A 25134-nucleotide genomic window follows, 5' to 3' on the forward strand; every position below is an offset into this window, starting at 1 on the left:
CGAGGGGCCGAGAAGGACCCGAGCCGCTCGCTTGGAGTCATTAATTATTCTTCGTTTGTGTAGCCATGTGAGGATAATAAGCAGCCGCCATATGGGGCGGCTCCGGGAGGCTGGCGGCGTGGGCCACGCCGTGCGGAGTGGGGTTCACACTCGTGAGTCTGTGATGTTTGTTCGGGAAGGTTCCGACGTGGAAACCTCGCTCCTGGTGCTGCCCCGCTGCCAGCCGGGGGGTGGGTGGCGTGTGTGCCCTGGGGCCTCAGCCGTCCCTTTCAGGCCTCAGTTTGCTCATCTCTGTAATGGGTGGATGCCGCCCTTGAGGCCGCTGGGGGCGGGAGCTGTAGTGGGGGCGGGGGCGGGGGGGGGAGGCTGGCCTCCGGACCCCGTCATCGCCCTCCCGTTGTCTCCTCGCTCAGGCTTCCTGGACTGGGTCCCCAAGAAGATGCAGAGGGTGGGCTGCGTGGAGCTGCTCAACACGGTGCAGAGGCGCGTCCAGCCGCGGCTGCACGTCTTCGGCCACATCCACGAAGGTCGGTGGGGGGTGGGGGAGGGGGGGCTCCTCGCCGGCCCTTTCCAGGGGCCGCCTCGTCCCCCTGCAGCCCCGTCACCTCCTCCCCGTCTCAGCCCTTGCTGACGCGCGCTGTGCCAACATGCCGGCTCCCGCCGAGATGTTTGCATGAGGGGAAGACGGTTGCAAAATCTGGCGGGACCTAGGGGTGAGTTTGCTGACCGGGAGCCCCCGCTTCCAGCCCGGAAGTCTCGGGGTCACGGGCTCTTGGGAGGAGCGGCCGGTCGGATGGGGCACGGAGGACGGGTCAGGTTCGGCAGGTGCGCTGTGCGCGCCCTCAGGCTGGCGGCCCGGTCCTGTCGCCTACGTCCCTACAGCCTGTGGAGGGCCACCTGCTCGCCTGAGGCGCTCTGGCGACCCCCTCGCCCCCCACACACATGGACGTGGCGTTCTGGCTCTGTCCCCGGGGCGGGGGGGCTGGGGGCACGCGTCGTGTCCACATCGTTGGGATGGCGGGAGACGGCCACTTCACCTTGAGGGGCAGCGGGCGGGGCGGCCGTGAGGTGACGGGTGAGGTCAGCCCCAGCCCCGGCTGCCCGCACGCACGGCATCCGAGTTACCAGCTGGGCAGACCCCTCCTTTTGTTCCTCTCGAGCCCTCGTCCCACCTGTCCAAGGCCTCCCTGCCCACCCGCCCCCCCCCCCCCCCCCCAGCCAGAAAGCACACGGGCTCCCACGGGGCAGAGGGCCTGACGTGTTTTCCCCCAGAGCCGTGTCTGCGTGGGGCCAGGGCCACTGGGCCTCCCAAGAGCCCGGTCTACATCAGATCGCTTTCCAGCCCAGAAGCAAACAAGCCTCAGCCCTTTCCCTGAGGGCCACGGCCGGGCGTTGTCAGCGGGCAGGAGAGAGCAGACCTCCCCTCCCCTGGGCCCAAGGAGCTCACTGGTGATGTGTATGGATTAGTATCCCATTTGGTCCTCACAGCAGACTTGGAAGGAACGTCTGTCTCCATCGCCTCCGTTTATAGACGAAGAGGCGAAGCCGGGGGGTGGGGGGGTTTTGGCAGCTTGCCCCGGACCCGTTCAGCCCACCGTGGCCGAGCGCCCTCTGAGCGCCACACCCACTAGACCCCCTCACTGCTCTGGGTCCTGGCCTTGCCCCTCAGCCCTGACAGGCGTGTGCTTACTTTCCAGGGTACGGTGTCATGGCAGATGGGACGACCACCTATGTGAACGCGTCTGTGTGCACCGTGAACTACCAGCCTGTGAACCCGCCCATAGTCATTGACCTCCCCACACCCCGGAACTCCTGACTGCCCCTGCCTTCTCCGCCCTTCCTGCCCACATCAGCTACGTACGCCTGGCCGAGAGCACGGACCCCCAACCACCCTTCCTTCCATGCAGACAACCTGTCTGGTCGAGGGGACCAGCCCAACGGATGGGTTGAGGCCTTGGAATGAAGAAAATCACCCCTGACTCTTCAGCCTCGGTCACCTGGAGCCAGGAGCCTGCGGGTCCCTGTCAGGGGTTCCTCACTCATTATTCTGCGTGTACATTTCCGCGTGTACCTTGTCAGAGGACCGAAAGAGCTTGTGGTCCCGTCCCGCTCGGGAGTTGACGGCCTCTTCGTCCTTCTCAGTCGGACACCCTCGTGGGTTTGGGAAGCTGCTGCTTCTGGACGGATTTTGGAAGTTCTAGCACAAAAGCTCCCTCTAACCGAGGGTCTGTGTGGCTGCAAGCCCCAGGGTTGGGGGTGGGTGGGAGGTTTTGTAGCCGGGGAGCGAACAGCCCGCCCTCTCCTCCCGGGCTGGAGAGGAGACGGGCCTGCTTCACAGCCGAGGCCCTCGAGGGAGCGATCAGGGACGTCTCAGGAATTCGGACCGCACCCGGCCAGGCCAATAAGCCGTCTGCCTCGCCTTGTGGCCCTGCTTTCTTCCTGTGGGCATCTTTGCTGACTTGAACAGTGGCCTCAACCTCCAGGTACTTGCTCGGAGCCTGGATGCGGGGGGTCGGTTCTACAGAACGAGCCATGTCAGTGCCCAGGACCGGCTGGAGGGTTCCGGAGTCATGGACGGCCCCTGGTCCCGTGCTCCGCAGAGCTCAACAGGCTGGAGGCTCTGCAGACTGAAGCCACGCTGCCACGTGTGTGTGCCCACGCGAGTGTGTGTGCACCTACACGCACACACACACACACACACACACATACACACACGCACTTCTTAACTTGATAAAGTGGATCCCGTGTTTCTCACTACCGTCCTTGAATGGGGTTCCATCCCTCGGTGCAATTTCCCGAGCACCCTTTGGGTTCTGTCTGGCGGGCCCACAGCTGAAGAAGGCTGAATGGTTCCCAGTCCTTGTTGTCAGTGTCTGTCCTGTGAACGGGAGGGCGGCACGGTGGCAGAGGGGCCCTGGGCTCCGGCAGCTGCCCGCAGGGGGCTTCTCTTTTCTTTAAATTAGGCCTGGGGGGTTTGGGCTGGGTCTCGGAGGGAGAGGGAGCCAGCAGGGTCTCGTTAGGTGAGGCCAGAGAGGCAGGGTCCCCGGGTGCAGGGTCAGATCCTGTCTTTATTTCCAGTTTTGATGTTTTGTCCATCCTGGCTATTTTTCTGAACCGATTTGGATTTTTAAAAGACGTTGGGTTAAATAGCATCACATTTCTCTCTCCTGCCAAGCTTTTTGGGACCCCCCCCCCTGCCCTCGCGCCTCTGGGAGGAGGGCCTTACTCACTTCACCCCAGGCCCAGCCCTTCACAAGCCCTTTGCAGATACAATCTCATTTAATCCTCAGGCAGTCCTGCAAGGTTAGCCCTGCTGGCCCCATTTTGGAGATGAGGAGATGGAGATCAGAGAGGTGAGGTCACTTGCCTGGGGGGGCACAGCTCAAAAGGGGCAGAGGCAGGCCTTGAGCCTTGGTCTCTGGCTTCATAACCCCTGCTTTGCCACCCCCCCAAAGCTCCACCCCTACAAGGCACTTATGTTTTAAGGGTCCGGTTCGGGACCCCTCCAGCTTGTTCCTCATAGAGAGCCCCTGGGGCCCACAGAGGGATCCTGATCTCTGAGCCCAGCACCCGGCATCCCTGGAGACCACGACTCCTTCCTTACTCACGTGGGGCTCCCCACGGGGCACCGTCCACGACGGGAGCCTAGCAGCACCGCCCTGACCGAGGCGGGCTGGGCTCCGTGGGGCACAGGACTTCGGGAGTCCGTTCGGGCAAGTGGTTCCTGGCGGCCGAGGATGTTTACAAGGTCTCTGGGGAAACCCCGGATGCATGACCCATGTGCACGCGTGGGGTGGAGAAGACACAAGGCCCTTTCAGACACCTCTACCGAATTTCTATGTGGACCAAGAACTATAAACTTGAAAAAAAATTTTTTTCCTAAGGTATCTTCAGAATATGGTGTATTTTTATGTGGAAAAGAAAAGTTATGAAGGCAGCTGTTACTTTGAAAGAAAATTCATTAAAAGTCCTTGAGGTATGAAAGACAATGGCGTGCTCCTCAATCATTTTGGCATAACTTGATTGTGGCTGTAATTTTTTTTGTCAAGCATGTCAGACAATAAAGTCTTTGTAAAAAGAAGGAGATGTCCACGTGGCGCCTCTTCCTGTGTGCGTCTTGGGGTGTCGTGTGAGGCACGTGGGGGAGGAGTGGCATCCTCTCTGCCCGGTCCTGAGTCCTGGGCAGAGTTCAGAGGCCAAAGACCGTCCACACGGCAGCCGCAGGCATCCTTCGGCTTGCTCCAGTGTCCCCAGGGGTGGGCCAGTCTCAGAGGCGGTTGGCATGGGCCGTTCTGTGCCTTATCGTGTTCAAGTGTTTTGACTGATTCCTCAAAAACAGAGGACCTCAGGACGGTCTTAGCTCTGGGCCCTTCCCGGAAGCAGTATGTCCAACCCAGTCCTTATCAAACCAAGGGTCCAGGTCTTGCCTAAGAAGAGCACTGACAGGTCTAATGACACCAGACACTGAGCTACCTAAGCTGTAAAAGTCCTGCCATTTCCTTCCTTCCTTCCATCCATCCATCCATCCATCCACACACCCATCCATCCATCCATCCATCCACACATCCATCCATCCGTCCATCTGTCCATCTGTCCATCCGTCCAGCCAGCCAGCCATCCACACATCCATCCATCCATTCATCCATCCATGCACCCACCTGTCCATCCATCCATCCATCCATCCACACATCCATCCATCCGTCCGTCTGTCCATCTGTCCATCTGTCCATCCAGCCAGCCATCCACACATCCATCCAGCCATCCATCCATCCACACATCCACCCATTCATCCATCCACCAACCCACACACCCATTCATAGATCCATCCACCCAGGCCCACAAACCTTCACTGAGCACTTCCCATGGGCCTGACTCGGACTAGGGAGGTGGTGGCAGGTTAAGGAGGTAGGGTTTCTGAGGGACGGATGTGGGGGTGAGAGTGAGGGAGAGCCAAGGATGACAATGGATGTTGGCTGCCAGTCATGGAAGGGACAATGGGAGCTGGAAGGTTTGAGGAAGGACCTGAGTTCTGTCTGGGACTGGAGCCGGAAGTGCCCTTGGGAGATGCAGGGGGAGGAGTTCAGCGGCTGGAGGGATAAATGGCCCTGGATGGAGAGGAGCCTCTATGGAGATCTACATTTGTGGGTCACAACCAAAGCCACGGGTCTGGAAGAGGCCTCCCAGAGGGGTGTGGGGAGGGCAAGAGGAGCAGCCTGGGGCCGACTTCTCAGCTTCTCCGTGACCCTTTCGTGTCCTCAGAATACCCCACCTGTAAACTGCCCCTCCACCGGGACCTCAAAGGTGCCTGCAACAACTCCCCATCAGTGGGCAACAAGGAGGAGCCACTTGACTTTGGGTAGTCTTGGCTGCTGTCCTTGGCCAATGTGAGCCCGAGCAGTGCTTCTGGGCATGAGGCAGGGAACCCTGTGGTGGCTGCTGCCTCCTGTAGGCCCTGCTCTAGTGCACGGGTCCCCGAGTTCTGCTGAGACTCCAGATGCAGCCGCTGCTGAGCCATGGGCTCCTGCTGCCCTCAGTGTAGACGGGCGCTGATTGGGCTTTGGACAAGTGGTGGAGGGGGGCCCACAGCAAAGGTGCCAGGGCCTCTAGCCCCTCGCCTCTTAGTGCTTCAGTACCCGGGGCTCATGCACACTTAGGCATCTTTGCCATACAGGATGGCGTCTCAGACAACCCTCTTGTCCATGGGAGTCTAGTGGGCAAATGCAGCAAGCCGTCTCCCCTCCTGAAGTTCACTATCCAGGAGAGACCCCTGCCCCAGCCCCCTGAGTAAACCAGTGGAGGTGACAAGCTCTACAGACAAGGGCTTCATCCCGTGCTCTCCCCTAATGCCACCCCCAGCTCCCCGCTGGGCCCGAGCCTGCCTGGGGGCCCTCAGTCCTACCCTCCCATTGAAGGTGCAGACCGTGAAGGTCTCCAAGATGTGGGAGTCGGGCTCTGATGTCTGGAAGCTCGCGGTATACTTTGGGAGACTCATCTGATCCCAGAAAAGAAGGAGAAGCCTCAAGTCTTCCATGCTTGGGGCCCAGAGAGCAAAGAGGGGATGGGCTTGGGGGCCCCGAGGAAGAGCAAGCCCAGCGTACAGGGAGCTCAGGGAAAACTGTTCTGGAGGAAGGAACCGAGCTGGGCCCTGAACAATAGAATATGATTTTCCCATTTAAAAAAAACCTTTTTATTTGGAAATAATTGTAGATTTACAGAAGAGTTGTAAGGTGGTGCAGACAGTTTCTCTCTACCCTTCACCCAGTGTCCCCTGGTGTGAACATCTTGTATAACTGTGATGCCTTTATCAGAACCAAGGAATGAACGTTGATACAACACTATTAAACTATAATCTTGATTTGGATTCCAATAGTTTTTGATTAACGTCCTTTCTCTGTTCCAGAACCCAGTCCACACTACCACATCGCATATGGTTGTCATGTCTCCTTAGGGATGGTCTCTCAGTCTATTCTCGCTTTGCTTGACCTTGAAGGTTTTGAATACTGGCTGAATGCTCCGGAGAAAGTCCATCAAGCTGGGTGGGCCTGGTGTTTTCTCATGATTAGTCTGGGGTTATGTATGGTGAAAATACAACAGAGCTGATGGGTCCTCAAGGCATCTTCTCTGGGGCAACATGAAACGGCCATGACTTATCACTGCTGATGTCAATCTTGAGCACACAGCGGAGGGGATGTCTGCTGGGTTTCTCCACCAAAAAGATGCTAGCCTTCGTTTTCCATACTCTGTTAGGACTGAGACACCAGTCTGGCTCATGGCCAAGGAGAGGTGAATCGAGCTCTCCCTTCCAGAGGGAAGAGCAGCAAAGAATTTGAGGACACAGTTAAAATCACCACATTAATTAATAAATATTTGGGGGAGGTATTTTCAGGCCATGCAAATGTCTTATTTCTCCTTCAAATTTTGCCTGCTCATTTTAGCATCGGCTGTGGAGGGATCTTGTCTGGAGCAATGATTACTGAGGTGCTCTCATGGTGATTTTCTAGTTCTTTCCTCAGACATTTCTTATTTGGAATTGTTCTGTAAGGAAGGCTTGTCTCTTCTCTGCCATTTATTTTCTGTCAGCACAGGCTCATGGCTATTTTATCCATTAGGTTAAAATCTAGTGCTAGCATTATTTTGTTGCTCGGATTGTTTCCATTTTGTCCACTGGGAGCTCTTTCAAGTTGGCTCCTGTGTTCGTTTCACATGTTCCTATCTTTCGTTTGCCTTGACTTCCTTGATTTCTAGCACTACCAGATGCTCCAAATCCATCTTGCATTTTCCTTGCCCCTGCCACAGAATCAGCCATGTCTCCAGAGAGTTCTAACTGCTTTTAGAAACTAAGATCTAGGTGGTAGATGTGCTAGCTGCTACTGGGATATTTCTACTTCTAGGTCCTCACAGTGGACAGAATAAGGAAATATATGTAGTATATTAACCCATCTATATGCTCATGTATCTCTCCAATATGTATATCTATATCCATCCATCCATCCATCTTTCCATCCATCTTTCCATCCATCCATCCATCTATCCATCCATCTTTCCATCCAACCATCCATCCATCCATCCTTCCATCCTTCCATCCATCCATCCATCCATCCATCCTTCCATCCTTCCATCCATCCATCCATCCATCCATCCATCCATTGATCTTTCCATCCATCCATTCATCCATCTTTCCATCCAACCATCCATCCATCCATCCATCCATCCATCTTTCCATCCTTCCATCCATCCATCCATCCATCCATTCATCCATCCATCCACCTACTCACCTATCATCTATTTATCTTAAAATAAGCATTAATTCATGCTGATACAGCAATGCACAATGCAGCATGCATAATTTATTCTTGCCTTTCACCTTGCTTATTTGTGACTTGTTCCTTTGACAAGGAGGAGCCCAGCTCCCATGTCTGCAATCACGTGTGTGTTCTATCCTAGTATACCCACAGAGCAGTTTCAGAATGCTTGATCCGTAGCCCCATCAGAAACACAGTGACACGGTACAGGGTTCCCATAGAATCCTTTTCATCTTCAGTTTGACAATTGAAACTCTGTTTTCCAAGGGTAAATTGATCAGGTCCTTTCTCCCAACCCAGTTTGGTGAGGTAATGTCACACGCGGTGCAATTCAATTCCGCTGTTGCAGTCGGCATTATATCCTGAGATTCCCTACATCCTGGTTGACTGTTTTAAATATGCATACTGCCAAGTCACTCTTTGTCGTGTGTGGTTCTAAGGGTTTTCAGAAATGCAGAGTCAGGTATCCACCACCCCAGGACCCTAGGGAACAGTTCCATCACTCAAAAAATTCCCCTTGTTTGACCCCTTTTGAACCATACTGTTTTCCAAAATGGCCGTCTGTTTCCATAATCCCACTGGCAATGAGTGAATGTTCTTGCTGGTCTGCATTCTCATCACAATTTGGTATTTGTTCATTTAAAAAATTTTGGCCCTTTGAGTAGGTGTGTCTTGTATTTCATTGTAGTTTCAATTTCCATTTCCCCAATGACTAATGACGTTGAGCATCTTTTTATGTGCTTATTTGTCATTCACGTACATTCTTTTCAGATTTTTCTGTCCTCTTCCTTAAAAACTGGGGTTTGTTTTTTTTTTTTTCTGTTTGTTTTAAATGTTCTTTATGCTCTGGATACAAGTCCTTTTTTTTTTTTTAATTTTTTATGTTTATTTATTTCTGAGACAGAGAGAGACAGAGCATGAGTGGGGGAGGGGCAGAGAGAGGGAGACACAGAATCCAACGCAGGCTCCAGGCTCCGAGCTGTCAGCACAGAGCCCTACGTGGGGCTCAAACTCACAAACCATGAGATCATGACCTGAGCCGAAGTTAGTCGCTCAACCGACTGAGCCACCCAGGTGCCCCTGGATACAAGTCCTTAATTGAATATGTGACTCGCAAACCTTTTCTTCTAGTCTGTGGGTTGTCTTTTTATTATCTTCACAGTTTCTCAGAGCAAAAGTTTCTAATTGTGCTGAACTCCAATTTACCCATGTTTTCTTTTAGGAGTTATGTTTTTGGTGTAGTATCTAAACACTCAGCGCCAGACTCAAGGTCCTACAGATTTTCTCTATGTTTTCTTGTAGAAGGTATATAGTCTTTTGTTTTACATTCAGGTCTATGACGCATTTTCAGTTAATTTTGGTGTAAGGTGTGAGGTTTGCGGAAGTTTCATGTTTTTACATATGGATGTTCTTTCTCCATTGAATTGCCTCTGTGCATTTGTCAAAAATCAGTTGACTGTATTTGTCTGGGCATACTTCTGGGCTCTCTATTTTCTTCCACTGATCGATATGTCTGTCCTGTTGCCAGTATCTTCTCTCTTGTGATGACTGTAACTTTATGGGTAAATCTTGAAATTGGATAGTGTAAGAGGTCCAATTTTGTTCTTTTTCAGAATTAGTTTGGGCTCTTCTGGTTCCTTTACCTTTCCATGTACATCTTTTTTTTTTTTTTTCTTGAGAGAGAGGGTGCAAGTGAGTGAGGGGCAGAGAGGGAGAGAGAGAGAATTCCATGAGGAATAGAGAGAGAGAGAAGGGAGCAAGGGGGGCAGGGGAGAGAGAGGAGAAAGAGAGAGAATCCCATGAGGGACAGAGAGAGAGGAGGGAGTGGGGGGGGGGGGGAGAGGGAGAAAGAATCCCACAGAGCCCAAAGCAGAGCTTGAGCCCATCCGAAAAGGGGCTTGGGCTCACCCGATGTGGGGCTCAAACTCATGAACCGTGAGATCATGACCCGAGCCACAGTCGAATGCTTAACCAACCGAGCCCCCCAGGCGCCCTTCCATATACATTTTTGAATGAACTTGTTGACATATAAAATAGATCTTGTGGAGATTTTGAGATTCTAAGGGATTTATAATGAAATTGGAGAGAAGTGATATTTTAACAATGGTGAGCCTCATTTCATGAAAAACATTTCTCTCTCCATTTGTTTAGATCTTTGATTTCTTTCATCCATGTCCTACAGTTTTCATCATACAGATCCTTCACACATTTTGTTAGATTTATTTCTAAGTACTTCTTTGGGGGGAATATTACAAATAGTACTGTTTTTAAAGTTTTAATTTCCTGTTGCTCACTGTGGGTACATAGGCATACGATTGACTTTTGCATAATGACTTTGTAATTCACTTAGCCTTTTCGGTGGGTTCTTTTGAATTTCATATTAGGCGATCATGTCATCTGCAACTAGAGACAATTTTATTTCTTCCTTTCCATTTTTGATTTTTCCTTTTAGTTTTTCTTGCTTTCGTGCACTGGCTAGGACTAGAAAGTATGATGTTGAATACGTGATGAGTGTTAGCTGTAGTTTTTGGTACGTGTCTTTTACTCAGTTGAAGGAATTCCCTTCTGCTCTAGTTTGCTAAGAGTTGTCCCTACGAATCCATGCTGAATTTTGTCAAATGCTTTTTCTGCATCGAGATGATCCTGCGTTTGATGCGATAGGTCTAAGTGCGGCTCTCCTTGAGAATCTGTCCTCTTGAGGGTTCATTGAACTTGGATACATAGATTCATAGTCTCCTTCGAATTTGGGGAGTTTTTGGCTACTGTTTCTCCAACTATTCTTGCCGACACCTGCTTTCTCCTCTCCTTTTGGGCCTCCCATCGTGTTTATGCTGGTATGCCTGATGATACTCCACAGGTCTCTGAGGCTTTGTTCATTTTCCCTCTTTATTTTCTTCTTTCTGCTCTTCAGACTGGATGATCTCAATTTACTTATCTTCAAGTTTCCTGATTATTTCTTTTGCATGCTCAAATCTGCTGTTAAGTTCCTCTAGTGAATTAAAAAAATTGTTTTTCAATGTTTATTTATTTTTGAGAGACAGAGTGGGAGGAGGGGAGGGGCAGAGAGAGAGGGAAACAGAATCTGAAGCAGGTTCCAGGCTCTGAGTTGTCAGCACAGAGCCCGACGTGGGGCTTGAACTCATGAACCGTGAGATCATGACCTGAGCTGAAGTCAGATGCTTAAATGACTGAGCCACCCAGATGCCCTGCCTCCAGTGAATTTTTAGTATGTTACAGTTTTCAAAGTCCAGAATTTCTATTTGATTTTTAATGCTTTAAATCTTTTTATTTAATACTTGTAATATTTTCAATCTGGTGAGATGTTATTCTGATATGCATCCCTTTAGCTATGTGAATATATTTAAAATAGTCAATGTAAAGATCTGTCTACTAAATCCAACATCTGGGCTTCCTCAGGGATAGTTTTGTTTTTTTTATTTTTATTTTTGTTAAGTTTATGCATTTTGAGAGAGACAGAACAAGAGAGGGAGGGGCAGAGAGGAAGAGAAAGAAAATCGCAAGCAGGCTCTGCACTATCAGCACAGAGTCTGACATGGGGCTCGAACCCACGAAACGCAAGACCATGACCTGAGCCGAAACCAAGTCAGATGCTTAACAGACTGAGCCACCTAGGCGCCCCACCCTCGGGACAGTTTTTATTGATTACTTTTGCCCCTGTGTATGGGCCATACTTTCTTCTTTTTATGTCTTGTGATTCATTGTTAAACACTGGACATTTTAAATAACACAACGCAGCAACTTTGGAAATTAGATTCTAGCTCCCTCCAAAGGTTTGTTATTGTTGCCTGTTGTAGTTGTTGTTTGTTTAGTTACCTTTCTGAACTAATTCTGTAACGTCTATATTCTTTGTTCCTGTGTGGCCACTGAGGTCTCTTCTGTTAGCTTAGTGGTCAGCTAAACATTGGGCAGAGATTCCCTTAAGCACTTGGAACCAGTGACTCAGACTTTGCTGACGAGCTCTGCGTGTATGTGGAGTCACGTCTTCAACACGCAGCCAGGTAGCTGAAAACTCTGCCTTAGCTTTTATTTCCTGCCAGTGCGGGGCCTTAAGGTCACTCAAAGGTGCGAACATAGGTCTTTCTCATATCTTTTCTGAGCATGCGCACATCCCTGGGCATGTGCCAGCCCTGTACACACACATGGCCTTCTAGAATGCCGAGGAAAATCTTGGGAACCTTTCAAAGTCTCTGTGAACGTCTTATTTTTAGGTTTTCTTAAATTGGTTGGCCCAACTTTATCCACTACCTCAAGCAGCCGCAAAGTTAAGATACTTGCTGGTAATTGTTTTTGACAAACGTGCCCTTTGGACTCTCGGGAAAAGATTTTTTGTACCTGAGCGATCTCTGAGTCAGTTCGGTACCGACAGTCTCCCAGGGAATCACCAGGCGAATCAAATGTGACGACTCTTTGGGAATGAGGCTTTCAGAGTGTTCCGGCTCTATTCTACTCCCTTGGGGACCGCCACTGCGCACGGAGAGGGTAGGCTGTTACTTTCCTGAGCCATCGTGGAGCTGGAGAATGGTTGATGGGACTAGAACAAGTTCAAATGTCACAAAGCTTGTTCTTACGCTCCTTGGGTTCCTATGTAAATACTTGGTTAATTTCCAGAATTTTGAAAACGTTGATTCTGACGCTTTTTGCCCCCTGCGGACGTACTGCTAGCTAGCACGAATTTCTGCCTCTCCCCCAGGAACAGGGCCTTCTCTGTTCATGGTGCCCTCGGGCTACAGCCTTGTCGTCCTTCTACACCGTACTCTTCCTGCTCCCTCTGAGCGACAAGAGGTGGGTTCGGGCAGAGTTTCCGCAGCGGCTGAGGCTCTCTTCTCCCAGCCGGCATCACTGGGGAAACAGGAGAGAAGCCGCATTCTCTGGATTCTCCCTGACTGCTGGGAGCTCCCGGTGGCGTTTCCGAAGGATGCACACGCCCCTGGGCCAACAGCCCCCAGAGCCTTCACATGCTCAGGCTGGCCTTTAGCAACTCGTTAACATCTTCCAGCTGAATCCTCTTACTGGCTTGTGTGGTGTTTGGTGGTACAGTTTCACCCGAGCAAGCGCTTGGGCCCTGCTGCTTGCTCCCTGCAGGCACCTGCCTCCCCCGGGACTGTGGCGGGTGGTTTTGGCGAACTCTGTTCTCAGACGGATTGAAGAAAAGTCAGTCTGCGTGAGTGATGCTCTTTCCAGCTCCCCGCCTCGAAGAAGCCGAAAAGCACTGGTGTTTCTCGAGAGTAAGAGTAAGTCACGTGGCTGAGCTTGGATTCAGGGAGCGGGGAAGTGGACGTCGCTTCTTCAGAGACAGGAACTTCCAGATCAAATGCAAGGGGCACAGACACATGAAGGGGAGACGACTGGGGCCATTTGTTCTGATAGGAGGAGCTCCACCAGGGGTGGAGAGATGGGGACTTGAACTTTTTAACATGATAGGATTCAGAGGGGACACTGCACTTAGCTGGGTGGGGCTCAGGGAAGGCTGTCCAGAGCCGAAGACACCTGATCGGGGATGCAGGGCCCAGGGAAGGGGTGGAGGGGGATGGCAGTCCCATCTGGGACTTATCCCCCTTTAGGTTACAGTCCAGGCCTCTCAGCCTCCTGTCTTTGATTCTGACCTCCCTCTCGGCCCCTTGCTGAAATCCTGTCCTGAGGTCTAGCTCCAGGCTTTGTGCTTAGGGCTGGGGCCCTTTGGGGTCCCATAGACCAAGGGCGTCCCCCGCCAGAGCCCTGACCCTCCTCTCTTTCGATTGCTTGTGACCTACCATTTTGGGAGCTCTAGGGGCCAGGCACAGGGTGAACTGGCCAGCTGGCCGGGCCCACGGATAGATGGTTCCAGAGGAAGGCAGAGAGGGGTTATTATCTTCATTTTGCAGACACGGAAGTAGAGGCTCAGTCCAGAGGGGTAAGTGGCACAGAGGCCAGGGGATGGGCAGGGGGAGGCCGGACACCCCCTCAGTCCAGCGCTGTTCTCCTGACTCAGGCTTGAAGGGTCCAGGCAGCAGGAAAGTGGCTGGCCTACCTCTTCTGGGGCTGAGGGAGGAGACGGCTGGTAGCCCACTCGCCCGCAACCCTCAGCTTGGGAACTCTGCCAGCTCCCCAGGAAACCCCACCGCTGAGCCAAGCCCACGGACGGCCCACACCGGCTTGAGGAGGAGAAGACGTGTGGGCACTTCCTGGTGCCAAGCTGCGTGCTAGATCTTTCCACGTTCGGCCCTCCCGATGTCCTCTGAGTTGATCACTCATTTACAAGAGTGGAAACTGAGGCTCAGAGGAGCCCGGGTTTCCTGGTACAGCTAGAATTCGAACCCAGTCTCACGAACAGCGGAGCCGCCCTGAAAACGCTGCCCGTGTGCCTACCTGGCCTTGGCCAGCTGTGACCGCACACAGAGTCCTGTTTTTGTCAGGATGAGCCATTTGCCTCTTGAAGCCCCTTCTTGACCTGGAGGCTCCCCAAACCCCTCAACGACGGACTCACAAGGCTGCTGAATGGCATGAGACTAAAGGTCTGGCTCGGCCTTGGGAGGTCAGGAAGGCTTCCTGCAAGAGGGGGCTCTGAGATGAGTTCTGAAGGACACGTCGGCATTTCCTGAGGAGCAGCTGGGAGAACAGCAGGTGTGGAATGCGAGGCTGGGAGCAAGCCCGCTGGGGGAAGACTGAGGCTGGGCACGTAGGCAGGGCCTTGAACAACAGGGCAGGGGCACCCGGGAAGGGTATCCACCCGCCTGTCACTCCTAGGAAGAGCTGCTGGGGCCGGGGCCAGGGCCATCCCCGCGACACGACACCCACTGGGGTCAGCAGGGGCCATGGCCCTCTCTCCTGCTCCCTGCACTCAGGCCGCCTGGGCACCCCTTCCCCGCAGCGGGCATCTTCCTCCCCGAGATTCCTCTGGGCCCCCAGGTTCTCTGGGATCTTGGGGCATCCCCTGCCCTGGCCAGAGCCCCCGTAGCCTCACCCTCGATGCCCCCTTGCCGGGCTGGGGAAGTCTCACTCCCCAGGGCCAATCTGCCACTGCCTCGCCTGCCACGGGGGCCTCCCTGCCTCTCTCAGCACCGGCCTCGGTGTTGCCATATCTCCAGTGGGGGTGGGACCCCATCTTGCCAGGGGGTGGGGCCAGGGGGTCGGAGTGCCCCCAGGACAGCGCTGGCCCCTACTTCCCGAGAACTGGGTGAAGGCCACAGGAAGAATCAAGGCCGCTGGCCAGGGCCCTGCGAAGCCGCCCTCCTGGTGGCTGGGCCTCCCTCACAAGGAAACTAAGTCCTGTGTGTTTCTTCAGGCCCCATCTTGGTGAGGCCCTCAGACCCACAGAGTCTGGCTGAGAGCGAATTTCCACAGCTGCACCAGTTTAGGTCGATTAGCGAGAAAAACCAAACGCAGTGAAGCCAAGAGAGGATTCTCCCCGCCTCCGATTCCAGCCTGGGGGTCCGGGGCTACCCGAGGCTGGGCCGGAGCAGAGCCGGCGCTCCGGGGCCTGTGACTACCCCCAAGGCGAGCATCTGGCAGAGGGGACCTCCTCCTGGCTCCGGGCTGATGGGGCAGCCTCCAGCGCGAGCTCACCCCCCTGGGCCTGGGGGTCCTGGCCGAGCTGAGGCTGGGACCCAGCACACGGGGAGACCAAGGTGTCCGCAAAACACCTTCATGGAAAGAGAGGACCTGTGGTGGGCGTGGCTCTTCTCCCCACACCTCACTGGCTTCCAGCGGGGAGGCCGAGACCCGCCCCCCCTCGAAATTCTGCGTACTTCGAGCTGCTGCCTCCGTGGGCCCCCGGTGAGGAGGGGTCTTGGACCTGAGGTTCTGGCGCTACTTCTCCTCTGGAGCCACCTGGGGTGGGGTGACAGAGGGGACTCCTTGCTCCCACCCCTCCCTGATGGCCAGTGGCCACACGACTCGGGGGCACCTCCTCCCAGTTCCTTCTAGAACCTTCCAGAAGGCAGCAAACTCTACGTCTCTCTTCCATTTGCTTCACAAAAGGTGGCAAGGGTCGCAGGGATTGGAAAGTTCTCTTGGCTTGTCAGACCCATCGTGTCTGAGGAAGGGTCCCTCCCCAAAAGGTCACTGGTGGGTGCTTCTAATCAGCTGCCCGCTGGGCGGGGCCCTGGAAAGGCTGAACAGGGACGAGGCCTTAGACGTGGGCTGCCCCACCGTGAAGTCAGGCTGGCGCCCGCGTCCCTAGGGACAGAGCAACAGCCATGCAGACAAGCCCAGCAGAGACACAGATCCAATCCAGGAGGCAGGAAGGCCTCTGGTCTCCCCTAGGCAACCATGCAGGCTGTCATGAACGAAACCTCCAGAAATCTAAGTTTCTAAGCATTGTATCATTGGTGGTTCTTTTGAAGTCTTACGAATCATTTCTGCAAAGACTAACATTTTATTTGCTCCAACTGAGTGAAGGGTCCCGTGGCTCCGTGGGGCAGAGCTGTGGCTGAAGCTATGGCCGCGGGGCAGCGCAAAGCCTTAACCGCCGGGAAAGACACGGGGCCGCGTGTGTTTCTGGAGCCCCCCCCCCCCCCCGCCCCCGATTCTGTGATCTCATTCGTCTTAGGGACAGGCCGCGTGGTCCCCACCCATCTGCACTGGAGGCACCCGTCGGCCGCCTACTGGAGGAAGGCCCGCAGGAAGTCGTTGTAGGAGATTTTGGAAGACAGTGTCTTGTCATAATACTCCAGGATGTGGAAGAACTCCTCCTCCGAGAGGTTGATGCTGTGCTGTCTCAGGACCTGTCGGAGAGGAGGGCAGCCCCCGCTGGTGTCGGTGACACTCGAGGGGGCGGGCAGCCGGGAAGGGGCTGGGACCCACCCGCCTCTCCTCCTCGGACCCTGAAAGGCCCACCTCCAAAGTTGCCCCGAGCAGTCCTCTCCCTCGGTGCACATCCCCCTCCCTCTCCCTCCCTCTCCCCCCCTGTTCCCTCCTTCCCTCCCACCTCCTCTCTCCTAGGCCCTCACCCTCCCAAGGGCCAGTGGGTGTGAAAATGGAAGACTTCCAGAACAGGGGAAGGTGCTGGTTCCCCCCCTTCCAGCTCCCCTGCCCCCAGCCCTCCCAGAACAGGTTAATAACCGTTGCCTCCCTGCAGGGTAGTGAGGCTGGTCCATGCGTTCAGACAAGGCCTGGACGGAGAGTAGAGAGGGCTGGAAGGGAGACCTGGCCACAGGGCCCTAGCTAGGGTTGGGGAGGAGGGCAGGGCTGCAGGTGCAGGGCGCGGGGCGTGGCGGATCCCGCAGCGCCACAGCCCCCGGCAGAGCTAGCTGCCCACCCGACAGCAACTGCCCCTTCCTCCTCAGTGAGCAGACCCCTGTGTCTCCAGCTAAAAGGCAACACTTCTCGGCCTCTTTTGGGGCTAGGTACGTCCTGGCCAGTGACACCTAAGCGGGAATGTGATGTGGGACTTCTGGGAAGCCTCCTCTACAGAGGAGGCCCTTCCCCTTCTCCTCTCCTCCTTTTCTCTGCGGCCGGGAATATGGAGGCGATGCTAGAGCCCCAGCAGCCACCAGAGACCATGAGGCGACTTCGTGGACGGAAGCCAGGTGCTGAGGGTGGCAGAGCAAAAAAAAGCGAAGGCCCCAGTGGCTGTCCGGCCCCGTGCTGGCTCTGGCTTCCTAGCTCGTGACTTGTTTCAAGTGAGAGGGAAACAGACTTCCACTGTGTTTCAGCCAGCGGGTCCCCGCTGTTACCCGCAGCTGAGACAGATCCCTTACATGCGTTCCCCCGCCGGAAGTAAAAGTGGAGACTAAGTTGCAACTTAATTTCCTACCGATGCTTTGTGTTGTGATTTGTTTCTAAGAGGGGACTAGAATGTGGGGCTGGAAGGTCCCGGGGTTCCTCCGGGCAGCGGGCGACGGGCCCCATCTGTGGGGCTGAGGGCTGGCAGCAGACGAGGAAGCTGAGCCTGGGTGTCTGAGGAGGGTCCTCGGCACCCAGCTGGCCTCTGGCTCAGGCTCTGCTGAGGCCCGGCTGCCCCTCTAGTGCCCCCCTCCCTCTGCCGCCCACCCCTGGTTCCTGGGACGCAGACGGGACCCCAGCCGCCTCCTTCCTCTTTGCTGGAGACTGAAGGGGACCCCGGGGCTGAGAGCTGACTTGAGCCCAAAGACAAGACAGACAGTGTGAACTGGAAAGTCACGGGGGGGGGGGGGGGGGACCTGAGGGCAGGTGTCCCCGGGGGCTGCGGGGACCGGCCCTCCTCCTTCCTGCAGCCCGGCCCGCCCACCCCGTGCTACTCATCTTCCCGGCTTAAAACAAGAGGGTTTTACTTTTTTTGTTTAGTTGAAGCAGAGATGAAACTAAGGGACAATTTTTTTGTAAGTGCATTAAAAGGTCATAACCCTTCGTTGTCTGTCTGACGTTGTGACTGTTCTTTTCTGACTGTAATATGTGATTTTGAATCTAATGTCTGGACCTCAATTATTTGCTGGACCGGCCGGCTGCTGTGGGGGGTGGCCAGCAGCACACGGGGGGCAAGAGGCAGAGAGGAGCGAGTGACCGGCTCTCGGGAGGCAGTGCTGGGCTCTGCTGCCTCGGTGGCCACAGCGGGGACCCTGCTTTGTTTAGCTCCTCGATGTGGCCGCCTGCTCTGTGGGTCTTGCGGGGCGGATGCAGGCCCCGGCTCCCCCATGCAGCCAGTCTGGGCTCCAAGGAGCACTGGCACCTGTGGTGGTGACCTGCGCCCTCAGGTCATGTCCCCACGGGGTTCTAGAAACCTTCAGGGAGGAGAACCTGGGGTCTGCAGGTGCGGGGCAGGTGGACGTAGCCCTCGATAACTTGGGGGTCCCAAGGAAGTGAGGTCCGGGACAGCCGCTCACACCGGGGCCTCTGCCGGGGGGCGGGGGGTGAGGGGTCCCTCTTTTGAGGTCTTCTGGCCACTGCTCCCCGTTCGGACGCCGCAGGCGCCCAACAGCTGAGCTCACCTTCCGGAAATCAGCCACGCTCAAGAGCCCCGTCCCGCCCTCATCGTAGGCTTTGAAGGTGCGTCGCATCGGCCTCCAGCAGTGCACAATTTGGGGCTGAATCCGCAGTAAAGCCGAGTAAAAGGAAGAAGTCTCAGCACCAGCTTCTTTCTGGGGGAGAAAAAGCCCCACAAAAACCGAGAGGTGGTGAGAAAGGAGCTTTCGAATGGGCAGCATGGGGTAGACAGGTACAGCCCGGTGGCCGCACTCCCCTCCCGGGCCTAAGCCCTGCTTTTGCCCCTGCTCACCCCTGCCTTGGGCTCCCCCCGGCCCACTCCCCTGTAGAATGGGGCCTGCCGGCCGGACTCACGAGAATAATGGTAGATCGCTAACCCTGCTGTTGGTACAAGGCAGCCCCCGCCTCCCCTGGCCCCTCCAACCTGGGAGGAAGGTCACTCCCTTGACCCCCGTCATCTCCCGGACTGGGGAACGGGAGGCTTGGGGACGTGAAGTGGCAGGTTCAGGACCGATCTGGGCTCCGTTCCTCCCAGGTGAAGGAGGAGAGAGAGGGCCAGACAGAGATAGCCGGCCGGTTTTAAAACAGTTTGAAGGAAAAAGAGATTTCAGACTGGGTCTCCTAGCAGGTTTATCATAACGAACAGAGTTTTTTCAAAAATTCCAAGGTTGTAATTATATCTTGTAATTAGACAGCACACTACCCTGTGATTATTTCATTTAGGTGCTATTAGATAGAAAACAAGATATTTTAGCATGATTTAACCCTAACGCGTGTCTGAATATCAGAGGTGAACCATAGGCAATAACGTGTTAACACATTTTGGGAAAGTTTAATTTTAACGCGGCACTACATAAAACCAATTAGCGCAAAGTTGAACTGCTTTCGATTTTTACACCCTTTAGCACCTAGGATGGAAACTCACCAGATACCCTATAGCTTCAATTAGCTGCCAATTTACCCAATCTGCTGATCTGCACTGGAAAAAGCAAGGATTCTGGGTCGGCTCCTCCCGCACCCATGCGCCATCTGAGAGAGCCTCTTCCCAACCTCGCACAGCGCAACCAATTGGTCTGGAAGGCCTCTGCCCCCAGCTCCAGCGTGGCCGCAAAGCAGAGTCCCAGGTGGCCTCCCCAGGGGGGCGTCTCTGCTGGCCTGGGCGCCTTGCTCGTGTGGTGGGGGCCTTGGCGGCCTGCAGAGGGGACGGGCCTGTAACAAGTCACCAGGGCCAGGCGGGGCTGGCCCCGCTCTTTCCTCGGAAAGGCCGCTGGGGAGAAGTCTCCTGCCGTCACTCACAACGCAGAGTGGGACGGGATGGAAGGCAGGACCCTTTCTGAGTGGCAGCCGTCGTCTGTCGGGGTGTGAACACCAGAGCTGGGGGGCGGGATAGAGCACACAGGGCGTGTGCCGGGACCTCTGCCCAGGGGCCCGGCTCCCAGTGGGGCCGGACTGGAGCACCTATCACCTCACTAAATACAATCTCAGTCTGACACTCCTACGAGTTCCCGGCACCTCGGTGTGGATGGGTGGAGGGTCTGGAAGCCTCACAGTCTCTGTATGGGGCAGGGCTCGGAAGGGCTCACCCTTCGCAGGTCTCAGAACCCAGCGGATCGCCCCCTCGTTTCCAGAAGGGGAAACTGAGGCCCAGAGAGGCAGAGGAAGGCCAGAGCTGGCAGGGGGCCTGGCAGGCTGTGTGGCTTCCATCGTTCCCCTCCTGTGCTCCTGGGTCCCATGAAGATGTAAGGAAGGCGGCCCTCTCTCTGCTCACAGGGGAACTGAGTTTAGAGGAACAAGTGTCTCAACTTTAAGTTTTTCTTCCATAACTCGGCCAAAGCCTTTGATGCTAGCTCGTGCTTGTCTAAAGTGGAAATTCCACTCGGATGGGACCTGATCTTGCACAAAACTACCTACAAATTTAGCTGCCTAGAAATTTTCTGCAAGGGATCCACTGTTTGCTGGGCTGACCCGTCATGACCCTGTGGCTGCCAGGCACGGGCAGGTCCCCGCTGCTGAGCCCTCAGGGGCCTGGGAGCCGCTGTTGGTTCCCCAGATGGACAATGCCAGCTGTACTCGACTTGTTCTTTAATTCGACAGAATGGAATTCACTGTTACAGATGATGGAATATGAGCAGGAAAAAGTGGTTTTTTTTTTTTTTTTTTCCTTCATAGTTTGGAAAGACCGGAGAGAGGCGAGTCTGGGCAAACACTGGCTGGACTGTGTGTGGGTCCAAATCATTGAGAACAATGGTAAAAATCCTCCAGCTGCTATTTAAGCATCTTTAGGTTCCCATTCCTCTTGAAAGAAAGAAAGAAAGAAAGAAAGAAAGAAAGAAAGAAAGAAAGAAAGAAAAAGAAAGAAAACCACAGTCAGTGCATCGTGGGTGCAATTTACACAGAAAGATGATGAGTCTCCAACCTCTACCACCGTGCACCCAGAGGAAAGGGTCTGGCCTGCTTCAGATGGTTGATGAATGAATACACTTCGATGTGTCCGTTAAAAATGTTTCACTTTGCTATGACCCCCCCCCCGCCCCCGCCCCCCGCTTCGTCTTTTCCGTTAACTGATTACTGTTCCCTGTGCCTCGTATGAACAGCCGTGCTGTCCCTGACTGTCCGCCATACAGATGTCTCCAGGTGCTGGGGGAAGAGTCACCATAACCAGGCGTCAGCCACCCGGGGAGTCTGAGGACCTGAGATCCAGTCTTGGGTTCCCAGTCTTGGGTCTCCAGACCCGTACGGGGCTCCAGAAGGAGAGAAAGAAAATGTCTGAACTATTTCCAAGAAAGGAAATTCTGAGCTGTCTGCAAGGCTCTGGAAGCCTGGCGGAGGCCTCACCTTCAGCTACACCTCTTGCCTCCCAGGCACAAGCTCCCCGAAGTACCTGCCAGCTCGCTGGCTTTGGGCCCGCCAGGCAGACCCTGGCGGTCAGGTGCTCACCTGAAAAGTGCCCCGTGCTGTACAGGCCTTTAAGTAATGGAGGAGATTGGGCAACAAAGAATTGAGTGACAAGTGTATATACACACGCCTTATACGTGTGCAAACACGGGCCACACAAGCATGACACACACACACATCACACGTGCACACGCACATATCCTGTAAGTGTGGTATACACATATATCACATGTGCACATACACATATCACGTGATATACATACATATCACACGTGTATATCATACCCTGTGATATACATGTATCATTTATGTCATACACATGCAATATATACATATATGTGTATAGAGAACATCTCAGCCAATTTTCTGGGTCCACGTGGAGGTGGCAGTGAGACTGGAGACATTTGACAAGTGGGTCCTCACTGGCCAGCGGCCCCCCCGGAGCCTGTGTGTCCACTTCATCCACCTTTTCTTTCTTTCTTCTTCTTCTTCTTCTTTTTTTTTTTTTTTTTAGTTTTTTAAAAAGTTGAATAAACATTAAAAAAATTTTTTTAAAAAAGGGGGGCGCCTGGGTGGCTCAGTCGGTTAAGCATCCAACCTCGGCTCAGGTCATGATCTCACAGTTTGTGGGTTCGAGCCCCACATCGGGCTCTGTGCTGACAGCTCGGAGCCCGGAACCTGCCTCGGATTCTGTGTGTCTGTCTGTTTCTGCCCCTCCCCCGCTCGTGCTCTGTCTCTCTCTTTCAAAAATAAATAAACATTAAAAAAAATTTCTTTTTAAGTTTATTTATCTCGAGGGGGGTGGTGGTGGCAGAGAGAGGGAGCGAGAGAGAATCACAAGCAGGCTCCACGCTGTCAGGGCGGAGCCCCACGTGGGGCTCAAGCTCACGAACCGGGAGATCGTGGCCTGAGCTGAAATCCAGGGTCAGACCCTCAACCGACCGAGCTGCCCGGGCGCCCCGCGTCCACCATTTCTATGGACTTACGACAAATTGAGACAGAGGGGCGGCCCACGCCCACACTTTCCAAGAGTCAGTCTACGTACCATCTTGTTTGCGTTCTGGATCTTCATTCTCTGCATCAGCGAGGTTTCCTTCGCTTTCAGCAGGAGGACACAGCTCTGAATGAAGTCACAGTAAGCAAATTTCCCGCTGTTCTTTACATCATACTTCACGGCGAGCCGCTGAGATTCCTCTTTGCTTATGTCCAGACTGAACTTCTCCACGAGAGCTAAAGACAAAAACGTCAATTCAGTTGGTGGCAAACTGTTCACTCACTCGTTTGTTCACGCACGCATTCATGCCGTGTAGGCCCTGGCTTGGGTCCTTGCTACAAAGGCAGACTTTGTGTAAGTGATGCCTTCCAGCCAAGCGCAGCCCGTAAGATGCTGCTGTGTGTGATGGGCAGACGGAGGTCCCTCTGCCTTGGCACCGGGGAAACAGCAGAAGCAGCGTCACCGGCGTTCGCCGGGCAGGGTGACGCTGGGCTGGGGAGCCCACAGGAGTGGCCTGAAAATGCCTTTGATGTTCCAACTTGCAGGAGGTCCGCGGCAGGGCACGGAAAATACAGAATAACTTCTGAGAATTAATACATACGTTTTTTTTTTTGTTTGTTTTTGCAGAATTGAATTTTGGATGTACCACTCAAGTCGGACAAGCTGAGCAGAGTAAGATCTGGTGGCTTCAGTGGGTTCATGGTTAAAAACTAAACACAGCAACCATGCTGCCAGCAGGACCAGCTAAGGTTCATCAGTCTCAAAACCAAGAGGGTTAACTAAAACACGAGTGGAAATTGGAACATGCGTTACAACCAACGTTGCTGATTTGGTGTCGGTGAAACACGTCCCATTAACACAGCGGAGCAACGTTGGACTATCAGTGGTTTCATATTTTGTATTTCATTTAGAAGTGGCTACTTTTTGTAGGAGCTGTTCGCTTGAGAGAGTTCACACGTTGTTTCGTTTGCACGTTGGTAAGCCATGATTGTCATAAAAGTGACTTATTAATACTGGAGATTCTCAAGAAAAAACTTTCCTTAAAAAGGGATCTAAAGATTAGGCCAGAGGAGGGGGGTCTGACTTCAGGGGGCTACCAAGCAGGGGGGCGACAAGGCCAGATCGATCGTGTAAAATGTTGCACAAACAAGACGCGACCATTAGCGCAAGTATAAATCCAACTGATGGAATTTGAAGAGCTCATGGAAGTGACACGTGGTGACAGCTGGATCAGTGGGACAGAAGCAATGGGGTGGATGGGCCTGCAGGTCCCCGGCCACCGCCCTCCTCCACCTGTCCCACCCTGGAGCTCTCCAAGTCTGTTAACAGAGACTACAACCAAGTCTGTGATTTCTAAGGCGGAGAGTCACAGCTTGCTGACTTGGTCACCCAGGCATGAATGTGCCCTGCAGTGGGTTGAGAGGCATTAGGAATTTTTTCTTTTTTTTAACATTTATTTTTGAGAGAGCGAGAGACACAGAGACAGAACATGAGCGGGGGAGGGGCAGAGAGAGAGGGGCAGAATCCGAAGCAGGCTCCAGGCTCCGAGCCATCATCACAGAGCCCAAAGCGGGGCTCGAACTCACGGACCGTGAGATCATGACCTGAGCCCAAGTCGGGAGCTTAACCGACTGAGCCACCCAGGCGCCCCATTTTTTTTTTTTAATATAATTTCTTGTCAAGTTGGCTAACGTACAGTGTGTGCGGTGTGCTCTTGGTTTTCGGGGTCGATTCCCCTGATTCCTCGCTTATGTACAACACCCAGCGCTCATCCCAACAGGTGCCCTCCTCAATGCCCATCACCCATTTTCCCCTCTCCCCCGCCCCCCCCCATCCACCCTCAGTCTGTTCTCTGTATTTGAGAGTCTCTCATGGTTTGCCTCCCTCCCTCTCTGTTTGTAACTATTTTTTATCCCTCGAGCCTGGCGTTTATGGAGGTGCTTGGTAGCCACGGCGAGGGAGATGCTCCCGCCCATTCCTGTGGATTTGTGCCGGCAGGGCGACCCCATTGTGAGAACGCACCTAGGAACTCAGCCGTGGTGATCTCCCCCTGCTTGGTCACGTCCTTCTCTTTGCATTCCTTCAAGAACTCCCGCCAGCAGCCCTGAATTCTCCTCCGGAGCTTGCTCTCTATGGGCTCACAGTTCTGCAGGGGCAGCGTGTCTGCTGGGCTTGCACTGGCCGGGGTCTAGCGAGAGAGAGAGAGAGAGAGAGAGAGAGAGAGAGAGAGAGAGAAAAGGAGGGGGTCTTGCAGCGTGAGATTCAAAACGAAGAAGTAATACAAGCTATCACAGACAGGCCTCGGGTTGGGGTTCACAACTGCGCCGGCAGGATGAGCTCAGAAATAAGGGAAAAGCAAAGCGTAGACGGTAATTCTGCCATTTAACTTCCATTTCCATCGGCGGGCCATAGTTGTGCCGAAACACAGTAACCAACATGGTTTTGGAAATAAACATATAGCCAAGATTCAAGTTTAGGGAGATGTTATTTAACTATATTAATTACGTGTGTGTGTGTGTGTGTGTGTGTGTGAGAGAGAGAGAG

The 25134-nt window shown here is 53.9% G+C and overlaps 2 protein-coding genes across 3 annotated transcripts in view; one reads left to right on the top strand and one right to left on the bottom strand.

Annotated features, from left to right (window-relative positions):
* MPPED1 (metallophosphoesterase domain containing 1) overlaps nt 1-4081 on the top strand; it is a 74400-nt gene extending 70319 nt beyond the window's left edge. Inside the window, exons 6-7 of the mRNA XM_023257573.2 lie at nt 414-527; nt 1698-4081. Of these exons, the coding sequence (XP_023113341.1) occupies nt 414-527; nt 1698-1816 (233 nt within the window). The 3' untranslated portion in view covers nt 1817-4081. The remainder of the gene's footprint in view (nt 1-413; nt 528-1697) is intronic.
* A 12075-nt stretch (nt 4082-16156) lies between these two features.
* Nucleotides 16157-25134, bottom strand: part of EFCAB6 (EF-hand calcium binding domain 6) — a 248861-nt gene continuing 239883 nt past the window's right edge. For both annotated transcript variants that reach the window (XM_023257575.2, XM_023257574.2), the window contains 4 exons: nt 24613-24778; nt 22642-22826; nt 18707-18856; nt 16157-16525 (listed from right to left, as the gene is read on the bottom strand). In XM_023257575.2, coding sequence (XP_023113343.2) covers nt 16403-16525; nt 18707-18856; nt 22642-22826; nt 24613-24778 — 624 coding nt within the window. In that variant the 3' untranslated portion in view covers nt 16157-16402. The remainder of the gene's footprint in view (nt 16526-18706; nt 18857-22641; nt 22827-24612; nt 24779-25134) is intronic.

Source organism: Felis catus, chromosome B4, assembly GCF_018350175.1.
Source record: "Felis catus isolate Fca126 chromosome B4, F.catus_Fca126_mat1.0, whole genome shotgun sequence".
Lineage (NCBI taxonomy): Eukaryota > Metazoa > Chordata > Mammalia > Carnivora > Felidae > Felis > Felis catus.